The 17743-nt window shown below is 40.1% G+C and overlaps 1 protein-coding gene across 1 annotated transcript in view; it reads right to left on the bottom strand.

The window, feature by feature from the left end:
* Positions 1-17743, bottom strand: part of alk (ALK receptor tyrosine kinase) — a 319654-nt gene that overhangs the window by 29877 nt on the left and 272034 nt on the right. The window contains exons 8-12 of the mRNA XM_026301074.1: positions 15182-15316; positions 14269-14372; positions 11305-11477; positions 9752-9846; positions 5157-5276 (exon numbers count right to left, since the gene is read on the bottom strand). Coding sequence (XP_026156859.1) covers positions 5157-5276; positions 9752-9846; positions 11305-11477; positions 14269-14372; positions 15182-15316 — 627 coding nt within the window. The remainder of the gene's footprint in view (positions 1-5156; positions 5277-9751; positions 9847-11304; positions 11478-14268; positions 14373-15181; positions 15317-17743) is intronic.

Genomic DNA, 17743 nt, shown 5'->3' on the forward strand with positions numbered 1-17743 from the left:
AGCTAAGGTCAAAGTCATTCCTGCACTGGTCTGTCTGATTGTAACACAGTGATTTGATACTTTTAGAGTGGGCAGAGACAGGCACTGTTTTTCTGTTTTTTTTTTGTTTTTGTTTTTTTTTTGTTTGTTTTCAGTGGTGACAGGACACAGAAAGAGAGAAGCAATGGCATGAGATAAGTCACAGGAGTGCAACTTAAACTTATGATGCTCTCAGCACAACACCTTTTACTGTTCAAGCTGCCTACTGTGTAGTGCCTATTAGAGCTGAAGCCCAGGAACTGAGCTCCCAGTATTTACCAGCTTCTCTTGCCAAAATCTACTCTAGTGGTGTTCTTAGTGTGCACCTGTGTCTGTGTTTACTTATAAACATCAAAATGACAAAATAGACCATTTACTTATTATCTCCAACTGTGATTTGGTGATAATTTTAAAGTCACGAAAACACATTCAACTCGAGTGCCCATTTCTGTCGCTGCCCATCCAAATGATGGCCAGCATTACTGCCAAAACCTACATGACTGCATGTTGAGCATCACATTTGTCAGCCTGATCATCATGATTGGCTTGGTCCATGGCACTCAGTAAGTGATTTGACATTAGTACTTCAATAGTGAACCTCACTTTGTCTCCCCACAAACATCTATTTTGAGTTTGGTCTAATTAGACAATTTCGAGCAGGCAGATATGTTTAAAACCGCTTCGAGACACCACTATCCTATATGTAATGGAACAATTTGGGGTTTAGCCTGGTTTTAGCAAATACACTCCTACTGTAAAAACACTGTTGTGGAGTGACTGGAACCTTGTTTGGCTCCCATCCAGCAGCAGTAAATTGATCCCTCAAGTCAGTATTTTCAACACCCAACAAGGTAAAAAGAGTTAGGACTGCTGGGAATAAATACATCACTGGAGCAGAAAAGCCTCCAAAGCCAGTGTTTTATATGTAAATCTTACCGTACTCAATGGGTTACTCTGAGGTGGCAATCAATAAAGGTAGGACATACTAAAGAGAAAGAAGTGAAGGTAAGTCTAAATTAAGCATCTTTATTTAGTTTTTCTTAATAGTGAATTCCTGGCTATTTGATATGGATTAAATATAAAGTGACTAGACTTTTCAATGTTAATGCTGCTGGTGTTGAGCCTTCCGTTTTATTTTTTTACCCCTCGATGGGCAACTGGTTTCTTACATCAACCGAGCTGATCGATACCGTTGGTCTATAAACGGGTTTTTAAGTGCGATCAGCTCGGTTGATGTAAGAAACCAGTTGCACATACACACAGGACCACACACTCCCAGCTGGTGTAATGAGCCATTCTGTGATTGCACTAGGCATTTGTGATAGGCATGCATGCTTACCCTGATACATACGTACTGTACATGCACTCAGCCTTCACTGAATGTTCACCATCATAACAAACTCTGTGATCTATCATATACAGTACCATTACCAGTAAGGAATTGTTCCAGGTAAGTCAAAAAGAGCCAAGAAAAGCCTAGAGAAGGAGCTGGTCTCTCTGAGCAGTGTTACAGCTGTTCTTTCCACACATACAGTATGTTAGCCTGACATTGGTATGACAGTTTAACATAATACACGGATTTCTTTGATCAAATCAAATTCAAGGTAATCATAAAAGACAATTCTATGTACCACAAACAGGTAGGTGAAAAATAATAGGGAAACTTGTCATGCTTGTCTCTGCTCCCATCTGAGCAGGTATCCTCCTAATCCTGATACAGCTGTCCTCCTCAGGCCGACCATTAGGAAGATGGATCAAGGCTGGCTAACCATGGATGGATTTGAATGCCTTATGGAACACCTGAGTCCAATTAAATTACAAAAGCCTGTTTTGTGAGGTACTGCTTGTTATCAGTCTTTATATGTCCTAGTGAGTAACATTCCCCCCTCCAAAACCCAAAGTAACAACAACTAGCTAACTGACTGCTGCAGGCCACTGTTTATGAACAAGTAAACAATGAAGCACAGACTCACATTTCCTCTGTGCAGCTAATTAGTGAGCATGTAATGGCCAAAACTCTTTTTCTGCATGCAGCGATCAGGGACCAACATCTGCTGTCAGTTACTTTCAAGAGCCAACTGGATTGCTTCAGTCACCCTGCCTTCTGTCTTTGATTTGATTCCAGTTTTTATCTGATCCACACAACTTTGTTTTTTGTTGTCTGTTGTAGTATGAATGGAAGTGGAACACCTTGATATGAAAATGTGTCTGTTCTAAGAAGCTTATGCGTGTATCTTACTCCCTATCTGCACTTTTGCAGATAAGGAGTAAATATAATGATATTTTGTTGTGTTGTGGCAGTGGATTGTGCAAAGTTGTTTTATCATCATCTTTATCATCTAAGGACCTGAAAACACTAATCTTAGTCAATCACACACCCATACAAACACGTACAGTACACAGCAAATGGCCAGAGAAAATAAGCCTGGAGCTCATATTGAAGTTAGTGGCGCGTTCCTTTCCCATCAGGAGAGGGAAGCAAGCTCATCTAGCTTTACTTTACTCCCCCAAAACAACTGATGAGTCAGCAGTGAGAGGCGGGTGCCACACAGTAGGGCAGGGTGAGGAAAGAAAGTACCGGCTGCCACAATGATAGGGAATCAATGGAGATGAGAGGAAAGGACAAGAAGAAAGAAAAGATGGTGGATGGTTAAGTCAGTGGGCAGGAAAAAAAAGAGCAGGAGAAAGAAGTGGGACACAAGACTGAGAGCAGAGAGAATGCTGACAGAAAGAAAGGGAGTTGGGGTGAGAGGGCAGTAATGTGAACTAACAGAGAGTCAGTAACAGAATTTAAAAGATGAAAATGGGAAACAAGTGGAGGAACAAAAGGAAACAAAATGTGCCAGATCGCGATATGGTGGCACAGAGGACGGATGAAGGGGAGAGAGAGGAGACAAGAAATGATGACGTTTTGTGGGGTTAATCATTGAGCGTGTCTAGGGATGAAGAGAGCCTTGTTGGAGTGACAGGTCTGCTGAGCTAAAACCCTCATCAGGCTTTCTGTCCTACCCTGCAGACGTCAACACATCAGCTCCAGAAGGAGAGAAGGGAGACGCCTGGTGAATGTTAACTGCTCAAGGCTATCTTTGAAATGGCCAGTGTTTAACTGCAAGTTCAACTTCTTTCCCCTGAGTTAATATCTATGATAATCACAAGGGCAAGAGCAGTGTGATCTCAAAGTCCCATCTTTCTCTGCGGAGATTTAAGTCTGCTGGCTTTATTGTAACAGTGCTGAATATTACCTGTGTAAGCACATTACAATGGCCTCATTGTTGCTGCCTTGCAGCACTATCAGTGTAGCAACACGTAACACTCTTACACGAAATACCTGTTATACAATGTTGTAAATAAAAGCTTTCCTCAAATGCAATATTTCCTCCAAAACATAAAACATTTCTTGACAGACTGAGTAGCCTTTGTTCACTGACTGCCCTACGCCTGCAGCTACAGTTCAATGCATAATCCATTATCAAATCATGTTAGCTGCTCAAACATTAAAGTCTCATCTTTTACTGTCCCTGTTTGACCCTCCAGAAACAAACAGACCATTTTGTGTCCAAGACTGAAGAGTGACTCACATCATTAACAAGTTGCTGCACAAAAGAGCCACAAAAAAGCATATTAGAGTCTTGACACACTAAGTCGATGGTCAGCATCGGTCTGCTTTGGGCTTCCATTAAGTACTGTTGTGTCCGACCATCACCCTGCTTTATGTGGTGTGTCAGGAACTCTTTGCTCTGGTAGGTATGTAGCAGCAGCTGTTGAGCAGCTTGAAAGCTGTAAGTTAAATCTGTAATGCTCACATCTGTTTGTGTTACAGGTTTTGCAACCAGACTCTGCATAGTATCAACTAGAGCTGTGGTATCAGGCAACCAATCAAAGCTGGCAATCAAGCTACACATGGTCGCATGGGGACTAGGGCCAATTCCCACAGGATAAACCACTCTAGTGAATGAGCAGTATAGATAATGAATGGATAAAATACATTTAATTCATTAAACTTCATGACTAAAAAAAAAATTCCACACTGAATCTGTCATTATGTTTTCAAATAACAACAACATACTTTTTAAAACTAACAAACTACCCAACAAATTTGATGATGGGTTAAAAAGGATTTGGATTTGATAAGGTGATCTGGCACAGGATTTGATAAAATATATAGAAACCTGTCTTAGGTCAGGGACAATAGTGTGTGACTAACAAGTTTCAAATGGAAGGCCAGTTTCTAAATCCTAGAAAATCAATTTACTGGTCTTTAACAGGGTATGAGGGGCATAAAAGCCTTTTAGGTCATCAGGGAGAAAAAACAAGATATCGATAAATGCAATTCTAATCCTACAGTGTGGGATCATTGTCCTGACCAATCATCTGTTTAGACTGGTAAACCATCCTTAAAAGTCAAAGAAACTGAGCCAAAGCCCACATGTGCATGGATTTAGTGTGAGTATTTGTGTAAGAAGTGTGATGTCTGCAATGCAAAATTCTTCTGAGAAAGGATTATTCTGTACAATGTAACTTTAAAATGTTCATGGCTCTGGCAGCACAGAACAAGTCAACATGTAAATGTACCAAAAGCACTTCAAAACTATTAGCTGAATAAATGTGTTTCAGAACAGGTGTGGTATGAAAGTAACTCTAACTTATGACTTTAAATATAGAAATTGAACATCTGCTTGTCTTTACCCTTTTGAAGCAGGGAAGTGAAAGAGTGTGAGGTGGAAAATGTCAAGTCTGTTCAGCTGACTCCATTGACATTCTCAGGAGACAAATTGGAGAATTTTACACTTCAAAACTGCCCGTCCTGCTCCATTTACTGCCAAAGCAGATCTCTGCAGCACTCACTCAGAGCAAGTGAAAGTAGTACTGACCAGTAGGGGGCACACTTACTTTGTTGCAGCCTTACTTTGTTGCCATGCCCAGCATGTGTATAGTAATTGTGAATCATTAATTCATGCAAGCATGTGTGTGTGAGTTTGATGTGAGCAAAGGAGAAAACACAAAGAAAGGGAGAGGTAGAAACTAACACAAAAAAATATCAGTGTGGAAAATATTCTCCTGATAGGTAGAAGACATTCACAGGTGAGCAACACTCAACACACTTTCAGCTAAACTGTGGCAATCATGCTCACACTTACAGTAGCCTGGGGTGGGGATGATCATGAAAGGCCTTCCTAAGGACGGGGGTATAGTCTTGACAGTTGGTCTAAAAGGCAGCCTGGTTGCGCTGGTGACCACTGGCGGAAACTCGCCGTTGGCTGAAATGGAAAATAATACATATATTGAAAGTACTTCCTTTCATTGATGTGCAGCAGTGAAATGCTGTTGCAGTGAAACTGAAGAACTAAGTAAGCACAGTAGATACAGACCCTTCACTGGTACAGAAAATGTGAAACCACCAGCAGGGGTCATTCTTTCATTTGTACCACCAGTGGCTATACACAGGTAGGAGAACGCATCCAGTTCCTCTCCCTGTCTCTATCTGTTCCTACAGTAGATGGGTAAGCACATTGAGTCTAGGTATTTTGTAGCAATCCATCAAGCCGCCAGCCTCACTGCTTTCCCAGGCCTGAGATCACAAGCTTTCTGGTACCTTGATCTCTTCACCTGAGACTCTCACCCAGAATTAAATCTTCCAGGCAGAAGGCTGCTGATTGGCTGTTACAGCCCCAGTATAGCAGAACCCTTTTATTCCCAAAGATGTTAAAGTAAGAGATTTAACTACCATAATGGTTCTATGATGACCTAGAAAAAAGTCACTTGAGTTCCTACGGTTGCACTTTGATTAGGCTTGGGAACTGCAATCAGTGGTAGAACAGAATGGGGTTAAAGAAATCAGAATTTACTTGCCGAAGTGCTAAAATCCCCAATAAAATGTCCAACTGTATTTCAACACAGAAGAGCGCAAAATACATTAAAAACCTTAAATAATTTTTTGCTATGTCAGTGAAGTCCTACTTCCTTGAAGGCATGGACATAAACTATGAATGCTTTTTCAAAGATTCCAGTTTCTAATTTAAAAACTCAATGTTCAGTCCAGCTGTAATAAATGTGTCTGTGACCTTAGCTCTGTGAGTTCTGTCCAGCATCTGATTTCTTTAATGTTATTTTCTGCAGAAAAAAGCCTTCAGTGGTTCTGTTGTATAGTGGGATGACCCTTGCTGGTTGCTGTGAAAGCAGATGACTTTAGTGAAACAGATAATTTCACAAAAGTCAGATAAGGTCCACTGTGGTTGTGGCACTGATAATGCTGCCATCTGCAGCCACCGTATGACACTGAACAAATGTGCTGGTTCAGGTCTTGATCTGCTCGACCTGATCTGATTTTTAACTTTTATAACCATGGTTCATAGAATTTATGCCAGGCAATGAGCCAAGACTGCTTTGTGTAGAGGCCTTCACAGACAACTTTAGAACAATAGAAATCATTAGTTGTTCAGTCAGACAGCCACAATGCCTCAGTCTATCACCACCAATGATGGCCTCCTTTATAGTCATTCCATGAAACACTTTCAAAGTGTTCAGTGTAGATACTTGAGGCAATGCAAACAATGCTGTAAATGATACTCTATGTGTGTATGACCTGCATATTAAGTCCTATTTCTGTTCTGCATATGCAATAGGCTGTTGAGAGGATGATTACATGGTTTCAGGGCCTATTTGCATTTCATATGGCAAGAGAAAAGAGAAAGTTTCTAGCTGTAGGCTGTCTTGTCTTGTAGCTGTAGAAAAGCATATGGTTTGTTTATATTGTGGTTGCACCAGGTGGTGAAAAGCAGCAAAGGATGATTTAAAGGTTTCATAAGAATATTTTCTTTCACTTGCTTATAAGCAACAAGTACTCCTTAATTAAGAAGTTACAATTCACAAGATAGCGATAATAAATCATGACCACCTTCCCTGCCATCATTCTTCTGATATCAGGGCCCAGAAATAAAACTTTTCATCTCTATAATCATTTTACTGCAAAAACAATTCTCGCTTCTGGCTGCCCTGTCACCTCAGGTTGTATGTTCACAGCACATGAGAGCTGTCTACACAGCGCTGTCTCTCTGTAAATAAGGCTGATACATTACAAGTTCAGTAACATTTTATTTCTTCACCAAAGCCACTAATAAGGTTCACAGTATTGTTATTTTGAACAAGGGGGACTGTGGAACAGACAGGGCTGGAGCACACAGCATTGGTATGCTGCTGTATTAAGAGGACTCAGCAGGTCCACCACAGAGCAGCATGAACCGAAGGGCAGGGCAACAGCCGGTGTGGCTGTCACTGTTCATTAGCAGGGCGCTGTGAGCTACCTGAAGCCCGCCAGAGGCAAGCCACAGGGGGAGCACCTCGTTACCACCCAGCCACAATCACCAAATACCTTGAGACTGCAACAGCTCTGAGAAATATCTAAAGTACATAACTCTGATATTGATAATCTTATTCCTTAAATTAGTTGAGGTTCTTTTGGTTTTATCATCTGTCAATTTGCATATACTGATTCTATAGCTGTAAATTAATCTGAATCTAGGATCTACAGCTCATCTACTATGTTGATCCTGGTGGCTGATGTATGTGTCACTGGAGAGACTGAGGGACTGTACAGCATTTAGCCCATGGTGTGTCTCCATGTTTTTTAACATTCAGATACACTTAAGCTACCATGACAGGTAGCCGACCAAGACATCAGCACATAATTCAATAGAAAAACTGACCAGGTCTTCATTGTAATTATACAAAACTCACTGTGTATGGCTGTGTACAATTAAAGTTTAAACAGGTTCATTTCATATTGCCCTGGGCCCTACAAATCATAAAATTTCCATCTAAATTTTATTTATTTTAAAAAAAAATTATAAACCTTTGAATGTTGCATTGATTATCCAGTAACATCAAGGACTAGATACTGTGGGTACATTCACAGTGTGATAATCACAGATCTCTATAGAGGCAGCTGGTGCTGGTGTGTGAGGTACACAGCAGAAAGAAAAGAATGAACCTCCTGTGCTATGTAACCCAGTAGAGTAATTTAATGATGGTGGTGAAGATAAAATGATAAAACTGACAGCCAGGTCCAACATCTGAAGGGCAATGGATGCATCATCAGGCACACATGCTTGCCAACCTATACATCATTCTAAAACCTGGAGAGGTGAAGGAAAAAGACCACAGATACCTGGAACCTCTGTATAATGTGTTTACAGTATGTTTTGCAACTGCACATATTACAGGTCATAATGCTTAGCGATCCATCATACTAATCACTCACAGTGATCACTCTTGGAAATGATGTCTTTTACTGATCTGCAGCATCTCCCATCAACTGGTCTGATCAATAGGTGACTGTGTCAAGAGTGGCTTTAGGTAATGGATGCCTGCCCTAGAATAAGAACTTGCCATCTGGAAAGTGAGCAAAGCAAAGACAGATGATACTAGTGCTGTCGTTCCAGAGGACATAAAACACAAATTGGTGTGCAAATATCTCTAGGAAAATATAATCTCTTTAAATAAGGAGTCCCTGACCCAATAACACTGCTCATACAGGGCTATACTGACTCTGCTCCAAGCCAGACCAATAGCCGTTCTTCACACCTTATTCAGCTAATGAACCTATGTTATCTGATTGAATTTTACAGTTAGGGCAATTGTGCTGAGATTATATCTGTGGCTTATGAATAAATTCATCAAAAGCATCATCTAAAGGTGGAGACAAAACAGATTATGTGTGCCAGTCACATTTGTCATTTCTTATGTTCCATCTGAACTGTGCTTCAATGACTGTAAGAGGTTCGTAGAGTTTTCAACATTTATCTTTAACCCATGCAGTAACAATACCAAACCAAAACCTTCTCATCTTAGGTTAAATAAAACTAAATCAACTAAAGCAAGAGAAATCAGACTGTGTCACAGTCGTTTGCCTCTTGAGTTTAATTCTTGGCCAGAGTTGTTCATTTTAACACAGATCTTATTGTTGTTCTTATTGCTGCATTCAGGTACAGAGATGACTGGACATTCCTGTCTTTGTTCAGGCAGGCTCCTCCAGATAGGCAGAGATGGAAGGAAGAATCAAACTAATTTTCTAATTCTCCTGATGCCAGACTTGGTTGTGATCTAACTTCTGATTAAATATCTTGAAGACACAACATTAAACACAAGTATCTGGTCAAGTGACATGAGATTTGACATTGGAAAGATGGTAGGACAACAATAGAACATAAGCCCTTATCAAATGACAAGCTAGACTTTGCACAGCTGTGACATTTTAGGATACATCAAAGGTTCTTGAAGAGAACGCACTAAAATAATCTAATGATCTATGATAATTAGTAGTGATAATTTTTAGAAAGTTTTAGCAAGCAGAACATTGAATAAAGATTGATTCTAAGAGGAGATGACTTGCTAATATTTTAATGCATTTTATTAGTCTTGTCTAAGAATTGCAGAAGGATCTAAGTTGCATAAAAGGAAACAATGCAGCATATCAGTGCAGAGTCGTGGATAAGGAAACCCTTGATGAATTTTCCAGTGTACAAAACTGCCACTCTCACAGTCTTATCTCTGTAAGACATGAGCATGAGTCAGACCTGTATTGATTAAGAATTTCATTGTTTTGGGTCACATTGAATGTTTCCTTAAGTCTCTTTAAAGGCCATAAAAAGTTTTAAAATCAGACAGTTCAATTAATTCCACAGGTCTGCTGAAGTACAGTAAGAGTGAAAAAATGGCACATTTTTATAGTACTCACATGCCAGGAAGCAGTCCATACTAAATGAGATGTTGTCAAGAGAGATGGCTGAACCGGGTCCAGGTCCATCTTCTGTGCTGAACTGCAGCCAGAACCTGTGGAGGGTGAAAGCTGTTTTAACTACTGAGATGACGTTCCACTGAAATTATATGAGGGAGAAAAAAAATTATTAAAGGGGGAAAAAAAAAAAATGCTACTGAGGTGTGGCTTAGGAGGGTGTGCATGTGTGCTTCAGGGCAGCTTAGTCTATATATTTTAAAAACCTTTCACTTCTATTTTAGCAGAGACAAAAGAGCGCAGTTTGGCTTCTTTAGGGATGAAACAAATTGACACAAAAATGATCATTTGCCATATTACACAGGGCTATTTGCTGGACTACTCTTTGGCTGGGAGCAGTTGATGGGAAACCAAGAGGTGACTGGACTGAGCAGTATATACAGTAAATTTGTGAGGTTTAGAGGATGCCGGGAAGAGCTAGTTTGAGGTCTTTATGCTAAAACTAATCTACCCAGCTGCTCCCTACCGACAGGAGAGTGGGATCAGTCATCTTATCTATCTGTCAGGCAAGCAAGGGAAGCTGATTTCCCAAAACTATCAATCTATTTCTGGAGTTAAACACATTTTTCACAAGATGGATCTGTTGCTGCAGAGATTCAACAGTCATCATATAATCATTGTGTTTATTTGTGGCTTTAATAAAGTGATGAACACAAGAAGTGATTGGGATGTGATTGTAATTGACAGTAACATAACCTGCAGTAAATATAATTTTAACATTTAGTATGCATGGTAAATTGTTTAAAAATGAATGGTAATCACGCATCTCCATTCTTACTGTCTACTTAGAGGTTCCCCTCCGGAAACACTCCTGCAGAGTCTGCACATGTCCTGACTTTGTCTTCACTTTAAGCTGTATTTCTGATTCTATTTAAGTTTTACAAAGGTCAGCGCGCAAAGACCGGCAGGTTCACCTGGTGTTCAAGGACATGACATTCTAATTAAGAGCACCAGCACCGCCGACTACATAACCCAGGTATCAAAAATTAATCACTCTCAAGGAAGAGGGATTATCCAAGCTCCAACGACAAAGAAACCCCCAGTCAGACAAACAGACATGAAATGCCCTATCTGAGGTCTCTTTCTCTTGTTCTGTTCTATTTTGTTTGAATTTTTTTCTCTTCTTTGAGAGGAAATTAGGACCATAGCTTGAACTTGAAGACAAGCAGGTTGCATAGAGCCTTATGTAGTGAGTTCTACTTGATCTCAGATGAGTGGAATATTTGATACAGCTGTACACATGGTCTATATAAGATTAGAGTCCCTATGGAATTGATTACTTTTGCTGAGTTGAGAAAATGGGATGTAAAAATCTACATCAGAGAAGAAAACGTGGTCCCTTTGCTCTGGGAGCATTAAAGTATTTGTGTGTGTGCCTGAGGTTCTAGAGTTGGATGATCTGCTCTTAAAAACTTCACAGTGACAGTTCAGAGACATAACCTTGATACAATCACAACTGCCTGTTAGGTGATGAAACAGGTAAGTGTTTATCATACCAGTCTGCCAGCCCATAAAGGGGGAGTTTGACGAATTTCCAGCCCCTCTCAGATTTAGGTTCGCTGGCTGAATGCCACAGTCTGCGCTGCTCTTCAGGGCCTGTACTGTTCTCTACTATCCACAGAGAGAGTGACCCTTTCTGTAAGCCTCCAGAACACACCCAGAACCGCACCTGTTCAAGGAAGTTGTAATTTCAAATGAACATAGCAATTGAATAAATTGTTTGTGTTCAGCACCACAGAGTTGGAGTGTTAGTTTGCTAGTACATAATATGAGTGAGTATACAGAACTAAACCCCCAGTGTGTTATCAGTAAAGATAGGGATACACTTAAAATTGCATCAACAGCCCTTAGTTATAATTACTCTATTAAATTCAGCCAGGATCATAATTTTTTATTTTGGTACACTGCTCCAGTATGCTCCAGCAAAAATCTGCCTCATTTTGCTACTTCCAGGGGAGATATGGTGGGTGAAATCACACAGGCCATTGCAGGAATTAGGAAATCTTAAGCTTGCTAACAAGCATGGGATGTGACTATGTCCCTCTTTAGTATTTTGTTGTAGCCAAGAACATATTTCTTGCTTCACCATTTGAGTGGAACAGATGCTGGCTTAAGCCTGATGAGAAGTACACATAGCGACAACAGTTTCCAGACAGCTGAATACACCACTGTTATGTTGAGTGCTTGCACTGTGCTTGTCGATATCAGGTTGAGGTCCTTATCGTTTCCTGTGAGGCCAACATGTTGACAGTTTAAACATGAAGATTACAGACACCGCACACTGCACACTAGGTACGAGATGAAAGTGAGTGTTGGTCTGTAGCTAATGCCCAAAACTAATATCCTCAACATAGTTGTCCAGTGAAGACAGGCTAGAGTGAACAGCACCAGTTCAATGTAGAAAGAAGGATTTACAGAGTTAATCTGGAATCATGTCTAATCTTTGGCTGCATACCAAGGAGCTGGGAGGCCAGGTCTGCAGTGGTGTGGTACTGCTTTCACTGTTGTCCACACACATCAAACACCTCTAATTCATACCTGAGAGGCAGCAACATTCTCCTTCCTTCTTTCTTATTCTTTTTCTGATTTTCCTTTCTGTTTATCCATTGTCAGCCTTGTTGCAATTTCTTCTTCATGTTTTTGTTGTTGAGAAAAACTTTATTTCCCCTCTGTCTCACTTATTTTCTGACCTCTTGACCTTTGCATTTCCTTCCCACCTCTACTCCTCAATTCCATCTCAGCCTCTCTCACCTCACTCACTCCTACCTTGTACTATAAATGTGGAAAGTCAACATGCAAAGGACAAAGGTTGCTGTGCAGAACAACATAAAAACCACCAGCATAAAATGCTACATGCAAAAGGATCAACGAAGACTTCAAGTACACAACCTCTTCAGCCAGAGACCTGCTCTCTGAGCAACATGATCTGAATATGCATGATTTCTAATATTTATGCAACTAGGCCAGTAGATGCAACCTATGATTGATGAGGTCAACTCCCTTGTCTGCTAGGGTCTCTCAGGACATACAGATGCCACACTGTTAATCAACAGTCGTACTGCATTTCAATTACATTTTATTTTGGTTTCTAAAAGCAATTAAAATAACACATGATTCAAAGCTTTCTCCTCCTGCAATAACAACTGTTAGAGAAAATTCTATTAAAAACATGTTTTGTCTATGCAAACAATATTGCTTACACTGAACTGTTATCACATAACACAAAAAAAGCCCCATCCATTTTCTATACCCGCTTATTCCTTAACCAGGGTCATGGGTCTCTGGGTGAAAGGCAGGGGTCCACCCTGGACAGGTCCCCAGTCCATCACAGGGCCACATAGAGACAAACAACCTCACACACTCACACTCACTCCTATGGGCAATTTAGAGTCACCAATCAACCTGACATACATGTTTTTGGACTGTGGGAGGAAACCAGAGGACCTGGAGAAAACCCACACAAGCTCCACACAGAAAGGCCAGGTTGCCAACCCAGGACCTTCTCGCTGCGAGGCAACAGTCCTAATCTCTCAGCCACCATGCTGCCCATATCCACAGCTTGCTTTTCAAAAATCTTCTAAATTAACAATCTAATTATTTTTGACATTAAAATGTCAAATTAAACTCAATGTGTGTGTTTTGTGATTAATGACAGAACTCTCCGCATGTGTGACCATTCAGCTGTACTCCTCAATAGCTACTGTCAAATCATAGCTTAGCAACAATAACTAGGTTCTACTATCAGCTGCAACATTAGCATGTCTGGATACAGTCCACAGCAGTAACCAAGCATTTATCCCAAAGGTAAGGGGTATGTCATTAGCACACAATATCATTATGTGGAGTTACAGGTCAGAAAAATGCCTGTTCAGGACTGGAGCATTCACTTTTGGAGCCAAGGTGCAAATCCACTGTATTAGTATTCAGAACAATAGCAGTTCTGTCCTCTTTTTTATTTATATATTTATTTTTATTATTTGCACACTTTAGAACAGTACCTCCAGCCAAACCTGTGTTATGTAGTATAGTATTTGAATTTTAAAAATCATTGTCAATCATCCCTAACCTTACAAATATTTGAAAATAAATATATTAAAACATGAATCTAACCATCCTGTTGCTTGCCTCAGTATGTGTGTCCATAGTAGCTTTTAAAACCTCCCGAAAAACCCCATTAGAGGATACTTTTAAAACCAATCAGCTCGAAGCATTATGAAGTTACTCGGATTTGTTTACCAGCTCAGTTCTTGTGTTGGCGTTACCTAGCTAATTTAAACAGAACAAAATATCATCTGTTGTGTGTCAACAGAAAGCTTGATATGTGCACAGATAGTACTGCGAGAATCAGCCTGAAGGAACTGTTAGTGGTGCTCATCTCGTCATGTAGTTGTACAATATGTGTGTGTTTGACAATGAAGATTATATTTACTTTGTAGAGCAACACATGACATTTTGCTCACCGTGCATGGGGAGTTTCTTAGAGGAGGGGGAAAGAGAGGACTCCTCAGTAATGCCGAACCACGCTGGCCCTTGGACTGACCTCCCTCCACACTGAATATAGCACCTTTAACCCACAAACACATTTATTACAAACACAGAGCGGAAGAAATAAACCATATCATACACTCTAAAGCTATGCATGTGACACTGAATGAGAATCCACATCAACTTATTTTGAGGTTTTTGAGAGCGGCCAAGAGTGAGCTGTTCATATATTTCTCCATTTCTCTCTTTGCTCTTCTTTGTTGCACAGCTTGAACAAACTACTAGAAGATTTTCAAAAGAACTCTCAAAGACTTCTGTTTGAGAAAAGCATACCTCAGCAGCATCAGTAACAAATACATTGTTAACAGATTTTCTGTAGTTCAAGTAATGTGAGTGATGGAAAAGTCAAATATAAAATCATCCAATGTCGTATAAAATTACAATGGCTCCATTTATAGTTTCTCCACACTACCTCTGAGAGCTCTGTAAATAGTTCAGAACAAAAACAAGCCTCAGCAAACCTCATCAAGAGACACACTCGAGTCACTGCAGTGACGATGAACTGCAGATGTAGGACTCGCGTCTATGTGCTGGAGCTTTTTAACACCCAGAGGGATTCTGTTTGTTTCAGCACAGTGAGCTCTGAACAAGATGACATGCCCGTATCTGGCACATCAGAGATTGTGCTTTTGTTCCACATTCATATATTAAGACTCCACTGTTTAACATTATTGGTCTAAAATGCCCTGCCCTCTTGCTTTCACTGTAACATTTCCACCCTTTGATGAGGCATTAACACTACACACAATAACAGATGCTGGAAATAGGCCATGCCATCATTTCATCAGAACAGTGTTTATGATACTGTATGAGATGTGTATGAGACACCTGATGATGGGCAGCTCTGTCTTGTAGCCTTGGCTGGAGACTGGAGTCTTCTCCAGGAGAGACCACGACCCGTTATTGACTGCCAACTGCACTCGCCCTCTTCAAAAGAGCAGTAGCTGCCAGTGAGAAAGCGGCCTGGAGAGAGAATATATCAGGGGAGGAGAGGAGAAGATGATAAGGAAAGGGGGGAACATAATCAGTGGACAGGCCTGGCAGGGGTTTGAAAAAAAGAGAGCACAGAGTGAACACTGACAGCCAAACTGCCAAGGAGAAAAAGGACAGGGGCTAGCATGGGGACTGGGAATGAAGGAATTGAGCCACTGGACACAAATAGGTTGAGAGGTGAGAGACATGAGGGGGGGGCAGACTAATGGCTCACAGGACTTTGGTGAAAATTAGGGTTGAGGTGGGGGCTCTCTCTGGAAACAGAAGTAGAAAATAGAAAAGGCCTGAATTGTTTAGAGGAGGGGACAGAAGAGAGTAGAGGAAAATGCACATTGAGGTGGTGATATGATGTGTTTAAAGGCTGGCAATCAATGTGAAATCACTTCAACAAATGCCATGAGCCTCAGAAGCAATCTGGCCACTGACTATTCTTTACAGAATTAGTCTGTGCAGTGGCAATGCAGTGAAAAGGAAACTCTGGAATCACAAAAAAGATATGCATGTGGTATGTCTGGTTTCTGTCATAATGAAAAAAGTCTAAACTCTATTAACTTAATATGCATGATATGTCTGTCTGGTTAAGTGACTAACAAAAGAAATTAAACATATGTAGGGCAACTACTTAAATGCCCATTATTTTGCCAAAGCCACAGTTGCTGATGAATTCATCATGTTGAGGGCGTTTTTTTCTAGTCCATATTCACTTGCAGATAGCAGACTATATATATATATATATGTGAGTGTATATATATGTGTGTGTGTGTTTCTTAAAGTAATGTCACTGAATCCTTCCAAAGTGCTGAAATAACAACACTGGAAACACCTTCCATATAAATAAATGAAATAGCATGGATGATTTATGATACATACTGTAGGTTCTCCATTGTACATTCTCACAGTACATGAGGAATATTTTTTTCTTGCACAATTCATTCGTATCAGACCTAATTTGATAGTTTGTGATAACAGCAAGAAGGTTTGAAGTTTGAGTTTCATTTCAGTGTTTTCACCTTAGGTTTGCTATATGTTCCTTCCTTTTTGCCTGAACTACTGTCTGAGTGTTCCCATTACCTAACAGAATCTCTAAGTGCCCTGATAACAGCATGCTTTTTGAAAATGACACCATCCAGATAATGGAACCGAAACTGGTCTGAGTAGACATTATAAGACATTTTTCAGATGGAGGGCAAGAAAAATGCTCCCTCACTCAATTAAATTTGTTTCAAACCAATTTTTTTTAGCATTTTAGAATACCAGTGCCTTATAACAGGTTCCAAAAACCTGGCGATCATAAAAACATATGAAAAAATTCACCCAAAACTATCCAAAAATAAAAACATATTTACTGTAACGTAACACCACCACTGATGATTTGTTTTTCTCAAGTAAATAAAGATTTTATGGACTATCTGGGTAATAAGTGAATATTATGTCTGTATTGCGTGATTCTGTGAGTCACACTCCTTGTTACGTAAACCAGCAACGCACAGAGATTGAAGTCACGTCATATGATAGCTGCTCACGATATGACTGGTGAAGGCTGAGGATATCACTTGAGACACATCTGCACACATGAGCTCTGTGTAGATGTGTCAGTGTTAGTACCTTTTGCTACTGAAGCTGTCATTTCCTGTTTGCTATGAGTTTGCCACTCTCAAATGGACCCAAGTGGTAACACTCCATTTAATGAAGTGTGAAAAGGGCTGACATACCAGTATCATTACTTTTTTATGAAAAGTGGCATGAACATTACATATTCTTTATGAATGTTGAGCAGGCTGTCATTTCTTTAACAGCGTCACTTTCAGTGCAGTGTCGTCATTACTCTAGTGATGTGTGTCATGACAACTTGACAGTCTGACAGCCTCTAAAAACATGTCAAGGTATGTTTCATATAATACTGTGATTAGACTGACAAATGCTCTAATGATGTATTATGACAAATCTTCTTTACCAATGATCAGAAGCTTAATAAAGATATAATAATGTATTACTGTGCTGTCACGGAATAACACACTAATAACTGAGACTATTACAGTATTACAATAAAATACAGTAAAGGCAAATACAGTAGTATGACCATGAATAGCTACCACAGCTAACCAGACAGGGACATCATCATACCTGCTTTGCTGTACAACTCATAGTGAAAGCAGTGATCTGCTATCACTGATTATATTCTAAGAAAAACAAAAAAAATCTTTCAATTCCTAGTTGTATCCACCTTTGATGCAAAGCTGCTTGGGGTGTCTGCAGATTTTAGACCAACTAACCTCAACCCTAAGGAAATGTGACTCTCAAAGAGTAGAGGTTGCATTTGTGCATAAAGTAGGATAGTGAGGGAGATCTGCAGGGACTTGATTTTACTTATATGCCAGATATCTTTGGGACTGAAAC

The sequence above is a fragment of the Mastacembelus armatus genome, chromosome 22, assembly GCF_900324485.2.
Source record: "Mastacembelus armatus chromosome 22, fMasArm1.2, whole genome shotgun sequence".
NCBI lineage: Eukaryota > Metazoa > Chordata > Actinopteri > Synbranchiformes > Mastacembelidae > Mastacembelus > Mastacembelus armatus.